Source organism: Melanaphis sacchari, unplaced genomic scaffold (assembly GCF_002803265.2).
Source record: "Melanaphis sacchari strain LSU unplaced genomic scaffold, SCAv2.0 Contig2_pilon_pilon, whole genome shotgun sequence".
Classification (NCBI taxonomy): domain Eukaryota; kingdom Metazoa; phylum Arthropoda; class Insecta; order Hemiptera; family Aphididae; genus Melanaphis; species Melanaphis sacchari.
This window is the reverse complement of record NW_020271173.1, coordinates 3,379,549-3,398,205: the sequence shown is the minus strand read 5'-3', so window position 1 is coordinate 3,398,205 and position 18,657 is coordinate 3,379,549. Positions and strand designations below refer to the sequence as shown.

The following is an 18,657-nucleotide window of genomic DNA, read 5'->3' as shown; positions in this document are numbered from 1 at the left end:
AAATAAATTTTAAAAAAGCATTTTTATATGTGTGTCAATTGATTTGCCTTATAAACCAAATTGCAATTTTACTCTACCATTAATTATTTAATTAATTAATGTTATTGGCTCAATTTTATTTTAGATTCATATAACACACATTTAATAGAACTTATGCTGTTTTATAAAATAAAATTTTTTTAGGATAGTTTTCACTTATTTTAAATTAAAAAGAAGGGTAATTATCTTAGATAGACGACACATGTTTTGATTAATGCTTGTCCTTTATCAGTGCTTAATATATAGATGGTTCAAGTTATAAAATTTTGTCTATTGCATATTATAATAAGTTGTTTATTTAAGTATGAAGCATTGATTTAACTTGCATATAATAGGGTGACCATATGCAAGATAAATGATTTTGGCTCAACTCTATAATTTTAATATTATACTGTCAATTGTGCAATACACCAAAAAAAAGTCATATCTCATATTTATCGCTGACAACTGATTGTCATCACTCATCAATCTGGGCTCTTTACGAAAAAAACTGCTATTAATAACTCTAGATAATAACTCAATACAAAACAGTAAAAATATTGTTTTTTTTCCAAGTATATGTTTTTCTTTTACACATACATCTATAAGTATAACAATAATATGGAGACAACAGAATATAAACAGGACTATGTATTGAAAGTAGGACAAAAAGCATATGGTTTTAAGATAGTACAAGAAGTCTATCCTGTTCTAAATGGGATGTATAGTCACCCCACCCAAACGTAAAACAATTAACAAAAATGCCATTATGACAAATATATTTAATTACAATAATTAATTTTTTTAATGTGATTTTTTTTTTTTTAACTTTTATAAATAAAATTAAAACTATAGTATTTACAATAGATTTTAAAGATGTCAGGTTTTTGAAATAATAAATATAATAAAATAATTTTTATCGTAGTCTATATAAATATTACATGGTACAAATAGTGTTTTTTTTTTTTAACTGTTATTAAAACTATTTTATACGCTGTTATTACCAAAAACCCCAAAAAAATTAGTATTATTGTACAATAGTTTATATAATTTAATATAAGGATCGGTGAATGCTATGCTTTGTGGCCGGAATGATGCGATTTTGGCTGTGAGCTGTTCATAACCACCATCGCACTCGGCTTGACTATAAGATGGCCATTGGACAGTGGTGGTAATTGCTGAGTTGGAATTGTCACTGCCTATAACAAAATAAAATAAAAGAATAGAATCTACATTAATAAAGTTAATAAACAAATTTTTTTTTTGATAATGGTGCTAAACTAGATTATGATATAAGTACAAAATAACAAGACTGATTAGAGATGCCTTTGCCTCATAAATAAGAATTACAAATTCATTGTATAAACTTAAAACGTTCATGTGTAAATGATAAAAATATCAACACTTTATCAATAACTTTTAATATGTAGAGAATTAAGCGTAGTGTCGAGATCTCTTACATAACTAACATATATGTTAAACTCCTCAACTGAAAGTGCCTTCCTTTAAAATATACTTATTTTATCATATACTCTTGGCCTATATGTTTATTGTATCAAGTGATATAAATTATATATTGTTTAAGATAATAAAAAAAAATAAAATAAAAAAAATAAGTAGAGAATACGAATTATAAAATGATAAAGTAAAAAAGTATAATATTTATTATTTCATAATATTACCACTTACCGTATTGAAAAGCGTGTACTGTACAGTCAATATAATATTTAATTATATCATTTATTATAAATAAAAAAATTTAAAAAATATTTTAGGAGGCCATAATCTATTAATAACCCGTAATATAGCCAAGGCACAATTTTGTTGACTAGGTAACATATACATACCTTAGAAGAAGCTGTAGATAGTACTAGATGAGCTGGAGCAGAATTATTATGGTGATGAGTTAGAAGTAACGGCCGAGTAATAACGTGATTTGGAGTTGGCTGTCCTCTGTTCACAACTACAGTACACAGATAGGAAAAAAAAATAAAATATATTATTAATTTTCACGAGACATTTTATACGCAAGTTCCAAAATGAACATAAATTATTATTATTATTTATTTACCTGACGTTTGTGCCGCTATGATATTATTCTGCAACAGTCTGATTGGTGCGGACGCTGTGTTGTTGGAATGATCTATCACGCTGGTGCCAATCTTTATGCCTGACCAAAAGAACCGATATTAAAACACCGCATACCATCATTAAGTATGTACAAAATAATGTATCCAACACCGGTCATTGTTGTATACCTGCGAGAGACATTTTGGAACGATTGGGAGTAAGTTTTGGGTCGCCATACAAAGTAAACGAGCCATTTGACACCTTGGTTAATACTGCTTGAGTAGTACCATCGTGTTGATCTGTAATACACATAGGTCGGGATTATTAGGATTGACGGTCAATCCGGATAAGCACGAGTCTTTATAAATAGTTCGAGGGAGCTTATTATAATATTGAGTTGGCGAGGAAAAATCATTAGTTTACTGTTTAACTTATATAGTTGATCTGAGAGTGTTATAATTCATTTACATATTAGTGCTCATTGCTCACTTCAAGAGAGACGGGTAGTCCAATTGGCTTCTTTATCGCCACACTCAAATTATATACCTATACACTACTTTTAGTTCCCCCAAACACAAAGGAAGATGGGTGTGGGGTAACCAAATTTAAATTACCAATAGGAAAAATGGATCTTTATAGCATTATAAGCAGTAAGACACTAAGAAAAAAATAAACCAAAAAACTTTAAGAACAATACTATAATGTAATCAAATAAACCACTAGGTATCATAGCTTAATGAATTATTCATCAAATACCAACTACCTATTATACACAGATATCTTCTCAAAAATTTAAACTCAACCGTCAAAACAATTGTTTTTCTAATATTTTTATTAAATTCTTTAATACTTATAGAATTATGTCTGGTAACGTCCGAGTAAGAGGGCATGATTTATAATAACTATATAATATGTGTACTTACTGAGAGCATCTTTGTGATGAACAAACGTGAGCGTTTGCTGTTGCAAAGCGTTCGGTGGTAACGAGGACGAGTTTCTGGTCTGAGGAACTATGTGAATTGTACTCCCCATCATCGGAGACGTGCTGACGACCTGCACCTGATGGGGAATTATGTCGGAGACGAACGGCAACGTGGGCGGGGAGGAACTGGACAACGATGATGTACTACTGTACAGAGCACTGAGTTTACTGTCGTCCGCGTCGCTAGTAACCATGCTAGCGTCCCTTTCCGTCTCGAAATCTCCGTTTATACTTGTAGCGGCTACTGTGGGCAAACGGAAGGGAGATGTTAATAGATATGATCATAACAAATTGAATATCATTCAATCGCACATAGAAGCAGTAGAGAGATTTTGCGTCTTCTGATTAACTTATATTTTAATATATTTATTAATAAGCATGTATGCTTCCCCCTCTGTTATTTCATTTAATAATACATTTATTAAAATTCTAATGTTTGAATTTTTTGAATGTATTTTAAGTCAAAGACATATTTTTAAACATTTTTTTACTACAAAAGGAGTATCTTTTAGTGATACATATGTTAACTTCTGCTTCTCAAATGGAAAATTAGTTTACTAAAAGTTTCGAGATCATATCAATTCATTTTTTCGTAAATAATAACGCGTTTAACGAAAATCGACATGTACGATAAACTACAACATTGATGCTGCAATCGTCTCGAGATGGTCAAGTGGTGGTAAAAGAGAACGGTTAGCACACACTTACTAGTGGTCTTCCTAGTTGTCACGTCGGGCGGCAAGTCCGGCAACAGCTTGCTGAAATCGATGTGATCCCATTTGGCTGCTAGTTCTTTCTTGAGAGACGCGTGTCTCTGTTGAGCCCAAATCTTTTCTCTGGCCAGTCTTTCCATCTCGTGCTCCAGCTCTTTCTCTCGACGTCTCAACACCTAAACCAACACAAATAACGGCACACAATTCCGCTGGATTATAAGTCGGTTAAACAAGTACAATACGTAATATTATATAAAATATAAGACATTTAAACATATTATAGCGAAGGAGAGTAACTTGTGGCTCGCGACTTATTTTTAAAATAAACATTTTCTTATTATTATTATGAAATTTAAGTTTAATGGGACTTTTTATAGTATTTTTTAAATTAAATTTTTATATTACTGTATCTATATACTTTATTTTTGAATTTAAATTATCAACAAATTTACTTGAATCCAGACAGTATTATCGTATCTATAAATTTGATAACAGGTATATTTATACTCAATAATACCAAAAATAAAAATCTGCGTTGGAAATGCGGAACGTAAGTATGTTATAATGTTAAATGCGCATACGACAGAGACTATACAAATTTGTTTGTATTTCCTATTTTCGTCTGCAGTAAGTACACGCAGCATAAAATATCATTGTCGAATATACTTAATAGGTACATATAAATAGGTAATCAATTCATCATTACATATATTAAGTACCTAATTTATAACTAGAACCTAGATTCTAAGCACTAATTGACAGATAATTTATGTATATAATATTATAATGACGCACGCGTAAGGCGAAGGCTAACAAAAACTAAAGCGTCTAAGGCGATTATAATAAAACATGTAATATTATTTGCACGTTATTATGTACCAGTATTATTAATATGAATTTTTAAAATACGAAATTCAACTTGTTCATCGATATTGAAGTCGTATTTTTTTCTAAGAAATCGTGTTGTGTTTTCTAAACGTCAACGGACGACACACGGCACCTAATTGGGTAAGTTGCATAACCATAACAAAAATATTATCTTAGTAATAAACTAATAAACATAGACATATGACATGATGCAGCCAAGTTTGGTTTATGTTTTGAAATTTAACTTTTTCCAAATTATTGTTCTCATGATTTAACGACCAGCTTAACCGATTGACAAAGTAATAACAATAATAGCTATTAATAATAAAATTTCACTTAGAAGATTTGATAATTTGACTGTTTTTTCGTTCTAAAAAATGTTATTCACGCAAAATAGATTAATTTACAAATTACATTGTTTCTTAAAAAATATGCATGAACTAAAGAAATATTATTAAGTATGTAACGTTTCATCATTAATTATTATTGATCCTAGAAATTTAAACTTGAAGATTGCAACTTTTTTTTATAGTTCGTATAGGTAGTCTTAAATTTTAAAAACACAATATGCACAAAATTCGAAAATATTCAATGACTATTTAATAATACTTAGTTATAATAAAATATACCATTAGAAAAAAACAACAAAACTGCAGTTATAGGTTATAGTCAGTTTTATTGATTGGAATAAAAAATATCAAAATACATTTGCTTAAAACACTTTCAGCGCCCTGAAGAAATCTTTACATATACAAGTATTGACAAAATAATATGCCTAAATATACACATTAAAATATGAGTATCGCCTAGTTGTTATAATAGAAAACAGATTTGGGTACAGGTATAGGATAGGTACTAAATGCTAATGTTAAGCATACATCTGTATAATAATGAATGAATAATAAACGACATAAAATGATATCATTTACATTTCGTATATAATATAAGAGCGTGACCGAAAGATGCTCAAGAAAACTACGATACCTTTTCATGAAAAATTCACGACCAAGAAAATGAAATGTATTGTTTTTCTTAATTGCTTGGCATCGTATTCGCCAATGTTTGATATTAATATACAGAACTTTAAATAAATTTTTTAATAAAAATATAAAATAAGTGTATATAAACTATAAAGCGTACCTGTATAAAATAACAAAAATATTATGTTCCCTTTAAACATATCAAAAATACACTGCACGTGGTTGAAGTGCTCACCCTTCATATAGTGTAGATAATGTACTTTGAAATCGTAAGGTCTGTTATCTATAATAAGACACTCACATATATTCCTGCCACACAAATATGTATTATCGTGCCATAATAATATGTGAATGGCAGATACGTTTTTGTTGAGCATTATTTAATTATTTAAAAAGACGGTTTTAAAATAAAAATTGTATTAATTTTTTTCTATATATGTGTTAATTTTTAAACAACACGTTATTGTGTACAGAACAGTGAACATGCATATACAGAGTATTGTATAAAAACTGTCACCACCGTCTGTAGGTCATGGTTACGCACATGCAAACCATGCACGGTTGATAGTGGGCGGGCTTAGCATGCGGCGGGACAGAGATGTGGAAAAAGTGTTTATACCCAAAATTCATGTACAATAACAGTACCAATATATTATATTTTGTTCGTGTGATCTTTGAAGAGGACACGTGGAAATAACTAATAAATAAACAGTAGGTATAAATCAATTCACGGCACGCGGAACGACACCGCCTCTTCACTCCATAGCCCAAATCTAGCGACGAAAAGTATGATGAAATAAATATGCATGTCGAGTTAGAATTTTGTTTTTTTTTTTTTTTTTTTTAAACCATTTTACTATTTAAATATTGAATGTTATTACCATTGATTATATTATTAAAAAATAAAACGTAAAACACAATATGTTAATATGAGAAGTATAAATATAATATAATAAGCTCAAAAGAGGTGGTATCTTATATGTATCGTCACAATTTTTTTTCGTAATTTTATGGTCATAGATAAATGATAAAGAAATGTAAGGGACTATTAGCTTAATGCTTGTGATTATATTATAAGAAATATTGAGACGTGCAGGCACCACTAGAGTTAGATTGATAATTCGCATCAGTTGGCTACCATTTAAATCACAGAAACTTGGTTAAAATGCTTACATTTAGTACTGGCGTATATCATTTATTATCAATGATTGTAAAATAATAATCTTATCATCGTTACATTAAATTGAGCGCTTAACTCAAACCTCCGGTGATGAAGTCATCGATTAACTATTTCACGAAAAATAAATTTAAATCATAAATAATAATATATTTGATTAGTAAATAGGTATATCAAAATATTTAAGTAGTATTTGTTAATTTTACTTAAATATAAAATCGTTGTAAAATATTCTCATTCGTTTCAGATAAAATATTAAATGATTAAAAAACTTATTATTTAAAAACAATTAGAATACCTTTATTTAGATATCTATAGTAAAAAAGTGAGAGGAGAACTTAAATTTGTAACAGTATAAACATGACATTGAGGGCGCACGTAAAACAGATTTTTTGGAGAAGTTGACCTCACACACGATGTTTAACGCACTTATATAACGTTGTTTGGAGTACGCGTATACATAGTATTCCAAACAGTATATATTTATAGACGGCGGCGGCACCGTTCAAGGGCGAGATTCGGTGTAATATAAGAGACCTTAATTTTTACTATGTATCAACCCATTGTGTATTTTACAGTTGCACTTTTACCAAAAAATCAGAGACGATCCACCTATCACCAATGTACAGAGAACCTGCAGCTAAAGACACGAACAAGAGTAACAGCATCATTTGAATAGAGCTAAAGCACGTATATTACAGGGTCGTTGCAAAGTAGAAGTACCAGTCAAGCGAGATATAATGTTGATTTCATCTTTACTTCATTAATGCAGCCGGGCTCCATAATGGTACGTCAAATGATACGATTTGATTAACTCAAGTTTTATATTTCTAAGCAAAGTTGTCAGTTTTTATACATTTTGGATAAAGTAAATATATATATCATCTATAATAATATTACTATTATTATTGGGGTCCTGTCCGAAAAAATACACGAGGCCATTACCGGCGTCTGTTTACTATGAAAATATATGACCTCCTATGAACGTACAAACAATTAATGTATGTCAATTTTATTGTACGGAGGAAGCGTGCGCGTATATTATGAACCGTATATATATACACATAAATACAAGAACAACCGATTAATGTAGAGTGTGAACAACAAAGTAAAAACTCATTAAAAGTTTAAAATTTTAGATAATAATAATGTAAAATTATATGAATCGATGAGCTTACCTGAATATACCGGATTGCGCTCCTGAGTATACTCAGGTTCGAAGTCTTTTTCTCGTCTTGAGATGCGGGTACTTGTTTCTTGAGCAGCTCGAAACATTCCTTAAGGTGCGCACGACGGTTTTTCTCCAATTTGTTATGCACTTCTCTGGTGCCAGATCTAAAACAACACCTTATTGTATGACAGCGTTCTTAATTGTCGAACGATAAAAGATACACATATTTAAACATGTTTTAAAACAGTAACTATTTTCTTTAAACTAAATATTAAACAACTAATCTAACGTAACGGCCACAAATTAATTTTACTATACACGATAATTTGTTCTTATATTTTTCAATGCATGAAATATAGTGAGTAAAGAAATAATGTATCAAAATATCAAATAGAAAACCGAAAACGAATAATTATCTACTTAATATATATTATTTTATCTATAACGTTTTCAACAACGATTTAGGCATTGCTGCCTAAAAACGTAGTAACCGAGAGGACCTTGAGTAGTTCAATAGTTTTTAAACGGATAGATTTTAAAAGAATAAATAGACCAACTTTTTAAAAGTAAGAGACGATAAATTTCTATCGTTATTTATAGTAAAAATATAAAAGTGTAATTTGAACTCTACAACAACGACCCCAAACCTACTAAATATAACCTCGCCGAGGATAGATATCGATTACTCCAATATTTTGGGACGAATTCGAAGAATAAATGTCTATAATATATATTTTAAAAGCGCAATAATTGTATAATACATAATACATATTAATATCCAATGTTATACACACCGTGGAATTCGTGGAAACATCACCTGTTGTAGTAATTACATTTTGTGAAAACTACATATTATTTGGATTCTCGGAAAACGCATAAAGCTTGGTTCATATTAGAGCAAAATAAGGAAATTTTTTTCATTCAACTGAAACACATCGCTAATTCGAAATTTGATAGATATTCTCCTTTGTGTTCCTAGCGACCAAATTTCCAACAACCGGTTGTGTTTCGGTTAAAATCGAAACACACATTTCAACCGAATAGGTGTGCACAAGATTGGTAACAAACGGCTACTGGTTGCGAAAAGTTTATCGGCGGAGTAGGCAGATTGTTCCAAACTGCGGGTGATCGCTGAGGAACACGTTTTGAACCAAATTTGTTGCTATGAAATATGGACACGGTTGTTATTAATATGTACGTCAATGTTACAGTTCGCTCAAGGGAACAAAAACAACTGGCAATACCTGTCAAAATTTGAGTAAAACAACTCGTTACCCATAGGTGTGGACCTGCAGACTTTTGTTAAGTAACGGAACGGTATGTAAGACAAACAATAACAAAACATCACTTACCCGGTGCGTCTTTTGAGTTCTTGCGCCAAAGACAATGCGGCGACATTTTCGTCGTGGCTGTTGACTAGGGCAACGGCGGTATTGTTGTTGTTGTTGTTATTGGAGGTTACTGCAACGGAGGTGGCAGCGACAGCGGGCTTATATACGGTGTGGTGTTGCTGTAGCGGCTGATGCAGTTGCAATTGCAGTTGTTGTTGTGGTTGTTGTTTTTTTTGTAAAGGTTGCTGTGGCTGGTGTAGCTGCAGTTGTAGCTGTTGTGTGTGTTGCTGTTGTAGTGCGACGGGGGTGACTTGCTGGTGTAGCTGTTGCTGCGACTGCTGTTGTAGCCTCGGTGGCGTAATCGGCGGTTCGATGTGGTTCAACGACGCCGGTAGATCTGAGCTGGGCAATGTCACCGAGGTAGGATGATAACCAGCATCCTTGTTACTCAACAACGGTTCTTCTAAAAGTAAAATCAAGACCGTACATCGTTAACACAAGTGCATGGAAAAAAGTATGTTACGAGTGGTAAACCTTAAAAATAATATATATTATATAAGAACAATATAATAATAATAATAAAACGATGCAATGCGGACTGTCGGTGCAACACGAGACAGACGGTGTTCACGCGTAAAATATAATAATATTATGTATACCCAGGAGATAATGTCTGATCCATTTTTTTTTCGGCGGCGCCACCCAAGTATCCACGTTTAATATCAACACTCCCATTATGACAACGACAACGACAATAATGACAACAACAACAAAACAGAAAAACAATATTTAACTAATAAAAAATATGTGTTTATTGTTTCGACGGTCCGCGATGCTTCAGACTGGCAGAGAACCGAATAGATCGCAATAAACGGTGGTATGCCATGGCGGTCTGCACATCATTCGGATACGAATGATACGATGATATTGCGCGAGTGTACCGGAGGAGTCGACTTGTCTGAGCTCGGAAATGGCACTGCGCGAGAGGCATTGGAAACCGAAAGCAGTTTTGGGAGAATCGCGCGGCGGCCAGTAAAGCTGAGAACGTCAACGGTGACGTCACACCCGGCCACATCTCCTACCACCACGCGCCGCCCACCGACGGAGAGCGTGTTCAGTCGACCGCCACGCCGGTTTCGTGATAGCACACGCCACACCGGTATAATAATAACACGTAAATAAGTTTTTACATATATAAATACATTATAATTATAATAAATAAAAACATCGATAATGCGCGTGTTTATAAGTCTCACGTGTGCCGCGTCGGGTAAAATATTATACTCGAGATTCTGACTGAAGCGATGAATGTATTTTTTTATTCACGTTCAAATATATCATACACCCCTCCGCCCACTACATGTGTTATGTAACATAATATTTTAATCGGTCGTAGACCAGACGCATTTTTTTTTATTTTTATAATTTACAAATACTATCTTATCGCGTCGAAATGTGCAATTGGCGACAAAATCCATTGCCGATGCAGTAAATGTAAATATATTGTGCGAACAAGACGTTATGCCGCGTTGTTTAGAATACCTATTGTAAAATAGAATAGGCACCAGCTAGGCTCTGGGTACGCACGCGTAGACGTGCACGTCGTGTCGGTTATTATTGCTCACCGTAAAAATATTATCATGCTCGAGACACCTTTTGCCGACGTCGGTTTGAACAATCGTGTATTTAATTAATTTTAAAGTGTATAGGATACATGTCCGTGACGCCAATACTGTAGTACGGACGAAATGCTTGAACTCGACTACGGTGCGCGCGGGTGGCAATTGGGTCTCGCGGGCGGGGAAGAAGACGTCAAGTGCAAGGGAGTACCGCGCGAAGATCAAAAATCCGCCACGTATAAAAACATTAAATATATAACAGAATTTTAAAATAATTAATTATATTATTACAGAATAATATCGGTATGAGACTATAAAACGAATGAATCTATATAATAGTGTAATTATAAGGTTATTAATAATATAATGTTTGATATTATACCTTCGTATTATTTGAAAGTCCGTAATTTTTTTTTATAAAGCACTATAGTATATGAAATATAAAACATTCATACCTAGGTAATGTTGTTCTATCATATAGATAGTATACAATATCATAATATTCATATTATATCGTTATTTACACAGACTTAACACTTTTTTATACTGCCTTTATTATACATAATATATAACCCGATAAATATTTTCCAATTACAATAAATTGATAACGTCAAAATTAATAGTTCACAAAGTTTTGTTTGTAAATTGTAAATAAATTGATGCAGGTATTTTTAAATTTTTAAATACTTCAAAACAAATAAAGCTAGTACACGTTATAAACGTGTACATGCGCAAGTAAAATGTCCTCCTAACGTAAATAATTTAAACTTCTCGGCTCTCGCTTAATAAATTGTATAGGTATCAACAGCCTATATACTTAAGTGTTTGCTGGTAATTCCGTGCGTAATTAATTTAATGAGTATAATTTAGCATTTAAAAATTATTTTTTGTTTTAATTGTAATATTGTTTTTAAATTATTAATATAATAAACTTGATTTTTGTTCAGGTGATAAAAATGAAAAGTGTTTAAGTTGTAAAATAGCAAGTCTTTTTCAATTTTCTATAAAATCATTAATTAGCTAGTAGTTATCAAGTGTTTACCAAATTTTTGAAAAACTACACAGGAAATATAAATACTATCATACGTATAATACACAATAGTATATTTATTAATTTATTAATTATATTCATGGTTTTAAATTTTAAAAGGAACATTATCAATATAATTTAAATGATCATAAGAAATTGTTATATGACAATTATAGACGAAAAACTACTCCTGTTCGATTAAACTTTTTTTTACACAGCTGCAATAATTAAATAAATAAATAAACAATACTGTTTTTCCAAAAAACAAATTTCAGGAGGGGGCCTTCCTAGATTTGCTATGGTAAATGCATATCATATGTGTTATGTTGGAATGGTTAACATAAAATATTTTAGTTGTGTTTTATTGAAACATTTTTTAAATACACCAAATGTCTAATACAATATAACTACCTAATCTAAAATTCTATCTAAGATAATGTATTCTCAAAATGTGATCAATCGTACAATAAGAAATATTAAATAATTATACTACAGCGCACAATCAAATATTAAAATTTAATTTTTTCTTTAGTAAAACTGATTTTATTATGTCTAGATTTCCAAAAAGATAAGTATATTAGTTATTAGAGCATTACATTTTATAATTAAAATAGGTATATTATTTTATTAATTATAGTTTCCAAGACAAAAACGTAATTTATACAGATACTTAGATATTTTTAATGTTTTAAAATCTAAATATTACTACATTTGATCAGTTTCGGATAATAAGTACCAGTACCTACATTAGTATATTATTTATGATATACCTACCTACATCATATATCATGCGTATAGATTAATTTAAATTACATGAAACAAACATTTTGCATATAATTTATTATAAAATACTATACTACAAAATAAAAAAATCTACAGATTAACTTTAAAAATGACTAACTAAACAATCGATAAAATAAATTTATCTTTAACAAGTAAACAATTTATATTAGCATGCCAACTTCCTAGTTTTTACACGTCGTAATTAATATAAAATATATAAACAACACGAAAAAATAATCAAATATTAATGAAGTGACTAATAATATTACACTTTATAGTTTGTATCACCTAATCAATATAAATAGGTTTAAATCTACTTTATTCAAATTGAAAATATGTCTAATGAGCAACGTGTACCTTAAAAATCCTTCTTTAAATGTCGAAGTAGATTTAAAAAAAAATAGTATAGTAGTGATTAGATTTTTTAAAAAATATATTACAAACAATAAGAAACCCATGAAAATATAGTAAAAAAATAATAAATTATTTTTTATTTTTTAGACCATAAATATTGTTTAATAATGTTAATAACTATAACAAAAAAAGTTGCACCAGTCATGAGTAAAAGGTTTTTCAATATAAACACAAAATATTAATGTGTTTAAGAAACTTATAATTGAAGTGTTAATAAACCAAATGCAATGTAAGTAACAAAAAGGTTGACTGCAAAATAATTTATAGAAAAAAATATGTAGATAATTTAAAATAATCTCTATATTCAATAGAATAAACATAATAAGTCTATAATAATATTCGTGTATAAAATAAACAAACTTATTACGTATTACAATAGTAAATGTATTTAATGCATTAATAAACATACATAAAATAATAATAAGATATACAGTTTTAATTAATTATTATTTAGCAAAGTATAAACTATACTGTTAAAAATACTAAACTTTTTTTGAAGAAATATGCATTAGTTCAAAAATAAACTAAATATTTTTAAAATGTTATAGCCTATAATAAAATATAATAATACACTTAAAATTGGCAAATTCTACAAATATTTTTGTATAGGTACATCAAAATAACTTGATTCGTTACTTTTTATTTAAATATATTCAATTTAGTCAATACGTTAAGTTAAAATGTCTATGAGAAAAATTTGCTTAGATTATTATTAATTAAATTTATAGATTTAAATAAGAACCGGGATAAGAATTATTTATTAGAAATCGTGTATTAAATGTTTAACTCTAAGCTATAAAAATTTTATATTTTATAAATGTTTAACTTAGTTTAACAAATTTGGTCAATATTTGAACTTCAACTATGTTAAAAAAAATCTGGTTAAAAAGTTAAATATTTTTATAATTATACTACAACTAGAAAATGCTAATAATATAAATATTTTACAAAAATGTCAAGTATCTGCGTTTGTTTTTGAATAAAACATAGCAAAATCGATTTTTCCAAAAACAAGTTTTACACAAAAATCCCTTTTTTTAATCATTATACTACTTGATATCTTTAAGTACTTACTGGATTCACTTTTTTATCAGAAAAAGTACCTACTATATTCCAAAAGGTGATTTCAGAAAAAATCACATTATTGTAAATCAATGAAATATACATAGTATAAAATATATTCATATATATATATATATGAAAGTTAAATATTTAGTTTAACAACTGAACAAATTTAAATATATATGCATATACTATGAGGGTGAAAGATGAATTTTATTTATCATATGATAGAATAAATCTAACAATATAAATAGGTGGGGACTGGGGAAGAAATAGTAGGAGAAGTTTAGCTGAACATTTTTGGAAGTCTGCCCCAGTTGGCATGCCAAAACACCAGCTTATTTTTGTTGCAACCGTGTCGCCACAGAAACTTGCACATTGGTTTATGATGAATACCGTTTATTTTTTTGCTTAAATCAACAGTACAAAATGCATATACACGTATCGTTTCTTTATTATGTATGTATACATATAACATATCGAGTATATTAGAAAATGAAAAATATTTATATGATAGATACATACCTACCTAATGCAATGTTTAAATTATTATACAGTTGCCATTTACGAATGTAAAATTATTATTTATCACAAACGTATACAAAATAACCACACAATATACTTGTACTATCATTTTTATATTTTTCTCTAGAGAAGTTATAAATAACCTTGAAATATATTCCGTATGCTTTATAAGATATTGCCAAGCACGTTTCAAAAGTTTGAAAAATATTCTGATTTTAAAGACAAACGCGAATTATATGAGATTAATATTATTTAAATAGATATCCGTCAATAAAACAAAATGCAAAAACTAAAATTAAACGCAAAGACAATTATAAAATTAATGATCCGAAAATTATATTAAATTTTTAAAATTTATAGAAACAATGGTATAATTTATTTTTATTTAAAAAAAAAAAACATTGTAGGTACTTATTAAATTTATCCATTTTTGTGCTATTACTAGTATTTTAATTTAAAATTTTAAGAAAACAAGTTTATGATAAAATTAACTTTTTATTTTTCTAATATTCTAATTAAGAATAGTATATCATTAAATATTACCTAATTAATTTAAATTATTAAATTTTACTAGGTATATCACACGTTATTAAATGAGTAGTTTTAAAGTTAATAATAATAAAAAAAACGTACAAATAAATTGTAAAAAATAATAAATATCGAGAAAAAATAATTTACACCAACTCGAGAACTTTTAATTTAATTTTATCTTCAATCAAATTCTAATATTATAATTTATGATATTAATACTATTAATTAATAAGTAAAAGTTATTGTTTTTAGGAAAATGAAATTGTCAAGATAAACAACTGTTAATCATAACAAGTATTTCAGTAATTGAGTAATAGTTATATCCTTATACGTGTTATTTTATTATGATGTTTGTCTAACGCCATCTGTTAATTCAAAACGCATCTAACTAAAAATATTCGAAAAAAAACCATTTCCATTATACAAATTCACACCGTATAAATAAAAAGTACGGTTTAAACTTTGAATATTAAGTACGAGTCAACACAGAATTTTGAACTTTTTTCACTTTTAATTAACTCAGCGGAAGCCAATTTTATTATTATTATAAAATGTGTAAATCAAATTCTTATAAACATAATATTGCTAAAAGAAATACAAAAAATATATTTTCACTATGTTCAATCACTAAAAATCGCAACAAAAATATAATAAAACAATACCATGAATAACTTAGATATATTCCTAAAAAAGGATATTATTTCTCTATTTTCGACCTTTTTAAATAATAAATTCTATTTTTAGTTCATAATTTGAAAATTTCTAGATAATAATTGCATGATTGTAAAATATAATGGCTAAAAGTTTCACTCCAGCAGTAATCCAACATTAATCTCTCACTGGATTTTCCGAAGTTTTTTCACTAAAAAAATTTTTCAAAAATATTACTATATCTAATTTTTTGTGTGTGTATGTTGTAAGAGCACCCTTAGAATCAAAAATAAGATTAAATATTTAATTTTCTTCTGTAGTACAATAAAACCAATCAAAATTTCATATCAAAGCTAGTACTTTTTAACTTTTAATATAATTATTTATTATCTCTATACACAATATATCAGGTGATTCACCAAGCATGCTGATCAATATTTTTCTTTTATTAATGAATTTGATCAAATTCTTGAAATTGTTTGCATTATACCTAATACTTAAGTACCTAAGGAATGTCCCTATGGAAATATAAACTTTTTCCTTTTTTCAAAGAAGTATCTTTTGCTTCTTTTTCTTGTAAATTATTAAGTGGATATTATTTTAAATTTTAATTTACCTAATTCAAAACTTTAACGAGTAGTTTTTAAGTTGTTTAACTTGGTGTACTATTAAGGTTAATAGTCAATAGGTCCATAATAATGGGTTTGAAAAATATGAAAGCTATAGTTATTTGGAAATATTAATTTATATAAATCTATCAACACTTATAAATAAATAAAAAAGTTTAACAAATACTAGATCGTATGTTTTACATCTAATTTAAATTTTTGGATAACTATTTTTAAAGACTATTATCGTAATATTTTCTATTGATAACATTCCTACAATTTTATATTAACGTTGTATTGCTGTCTGGGCATTAAGTTTTAAAAAATATAAAACTACTCGTTCAAATTTAGAATAAATTAAATAAATCAAAATGTTTAAAAACGTTATTCATTAAAAATTGTACAGTAAAAAAGGAGGGTTCTCAATTAATAAACAGAAGTTTGTATCACAGAACTCCTTAAATTGAATACAAAATCTTAACAATAAGAAAATAAGGTCTTTGAGTGTACTTAGAAATTCCAAAATCAAAATTTAAATCAATTCATCATTAGATCTGATGAAAAAATGTGGTGGATCAGCATGCTTAGAAAATCATTCAGTATAATTAACATATAAAACATATATCTATGTAATAAACTAATTTATAGACTATAAAACAAGCGCTACTTATAACATTGAAAATTTAATACGAGGGGAAGGGGGTGGCTTTAGAAATAGAAGAAACATGTACAATTTTGTATTCGTCTCAATGCGACTTCCAAAGTTTATCGGATATAAAAGTCTACAAGTTCATTTGCAAACGACGGTGAAACAGGAAACGTCCGATAAATAATATATTAGAAATGTCAGGTCTGTTTTAATTAACTTATTTTTAAATCTATTGTATTTTATAAACAGGTACACTGGTACACATAACCATGGAATGTGTCAATAATTGGTCGCTGATGTATACAATAAAAAAAAACATTGAAAGTAAAGCTATATTTTGTATATTGTAGGATGTTTTCATAAAAAATACATGTTGTTAGCAAAGAGATAACAGTAATAATAAAAATAATAATAATAACAACAATAACAACAACAACATAATAATATCATACAACTGCCAGTTGTACTATACTACCAAATACCAACTAGAATTATTATTATAGACTATAGTACAACTACAACGTTATTATTTTACGGAAAGTATCAGCCTGATTTTTATTTCTTGTAACTCCCACCACCAACGGGTCGTCGTCGTATCATCACAGAACAGTACTATTATTCTATGCCCTGTGGTATTATTGTAACAATATTAATGTGATTAGACGCGTAATAACTCGGTGGGTACCAAAAAACAATAACTAGGTACTATTTAAGTCTATAACTGCGTATTTTATTATAGCGGATAATTAATAACAGTAAAACATAAACAACACTGCGAGAAACGCGAAATGACAAGCTAGTAGCTACCTTACATTAAATGTAAATTTTACATTTCTGTGCAAGCCATATCATAGCAGTATTGAAATAATATTATTAATGTGGCCAATGCGATCTAGCGTATTTTCGAAACAAGAGTTCTGCCAGTTTGACAAAAAGCCAACGCCGTCAGTCCAAAGGCGGCCAGAAAAAATGGGACGAGAAAAGGTATTGCGCCCGCCGTGAGAAAAAGGGTTGGTCTGTTGACGTTTCACCGTCCGGATGGGAAGAAAAAAAAAAATTTCTAATTTCGTTACTATTACACGGCACGCTGTCGTAATATTATGCACACTGCACACAGTCAAAAACTACAGTTGTACGGTAATTATTATTATATTGTATTAGTATTTTAGTACAACGTCCGTGGCGCGTTGTTATCGTGGTGCGCGCGCGGCTCAATCCACCTGCCGGACGCCGGCGGAGACGACCGACCGACCGACGCCGCCAATTCGCGCGCGCGTTTAAAACACCTCAACCACCCTCCAGCCGTTTGGTTCACGTGTGCGCCGCGTAATGCGTATGACTGTCGCTCAGGATCGAGAAGAAAATAAAAAAAAAAAAAAATCTGCAAACGGCGTGCAAGTGTCCGCCGAGTGCGAGCGGAAAACACACGACCGGCAGAAAACGAGTTGGCAAACGTACACACACACACACACACAC

At 29.4% G+C, this 18,657-nt stretch overlaps 1 protein-coding gene across 3 annotated transcripts in view; it reads right to left on the bottom strand.

The window, feature by feature from the left end:
• Positions 1-936: 936 nt before the first annotated feature.
• The window catches only part of LOC112595841 (max-binding protein MNT-like), a 29,748-nt gene continuing 12,027 nt past the window's right edge, over positions 937-18,657 (bottom strand). The window contains exons 1-9 of one of the 3 annotated variants that reach the window (XM_025341221.1): positions 9,969-10,278; positions 9,331-9,772; positions 7,986-8,142; positions 3,779-3,959; positions 3,012-3,314; positions 2,277-2,387; positions 2,090-2,188; positions 1,866-1,981; positions 937-1,217 (exon numbers count right to left, since the gene is read on the bottom strand). In XM_025341221.1, coding sequence (XP_025197006.1) covers positions 1,092-1,217; positions 1,866-1,981; positions 2,090-2,188; positions 2,277-2,387; positions 3,012-3,314; positions 3,779-3,959; positions 7,986-8,142; positions 9,331-9,772; positions 9,969-10,044 — 1,611 coding nt within the window. In that variant the 5' untranslated portion in view covers positions 10,045-10,278 and the 3' untranslated portion in view covers positions 937-1,091. Of the gene's footprint in view, positions 1,218-1,865; positions 1,982-2,089; positions 2,189-2,276; positions 2,388-3,011; positions 3,315-3,778; positions 3,960-7,985; positions 8,143-9,330; positions 9,773-9,968; positions 10,279-18,657 lie in introns of those variants that run through there. The other 2 variants (XM_025341220.1, XM_025341219.1) reach the window with 2 other exon arrangements.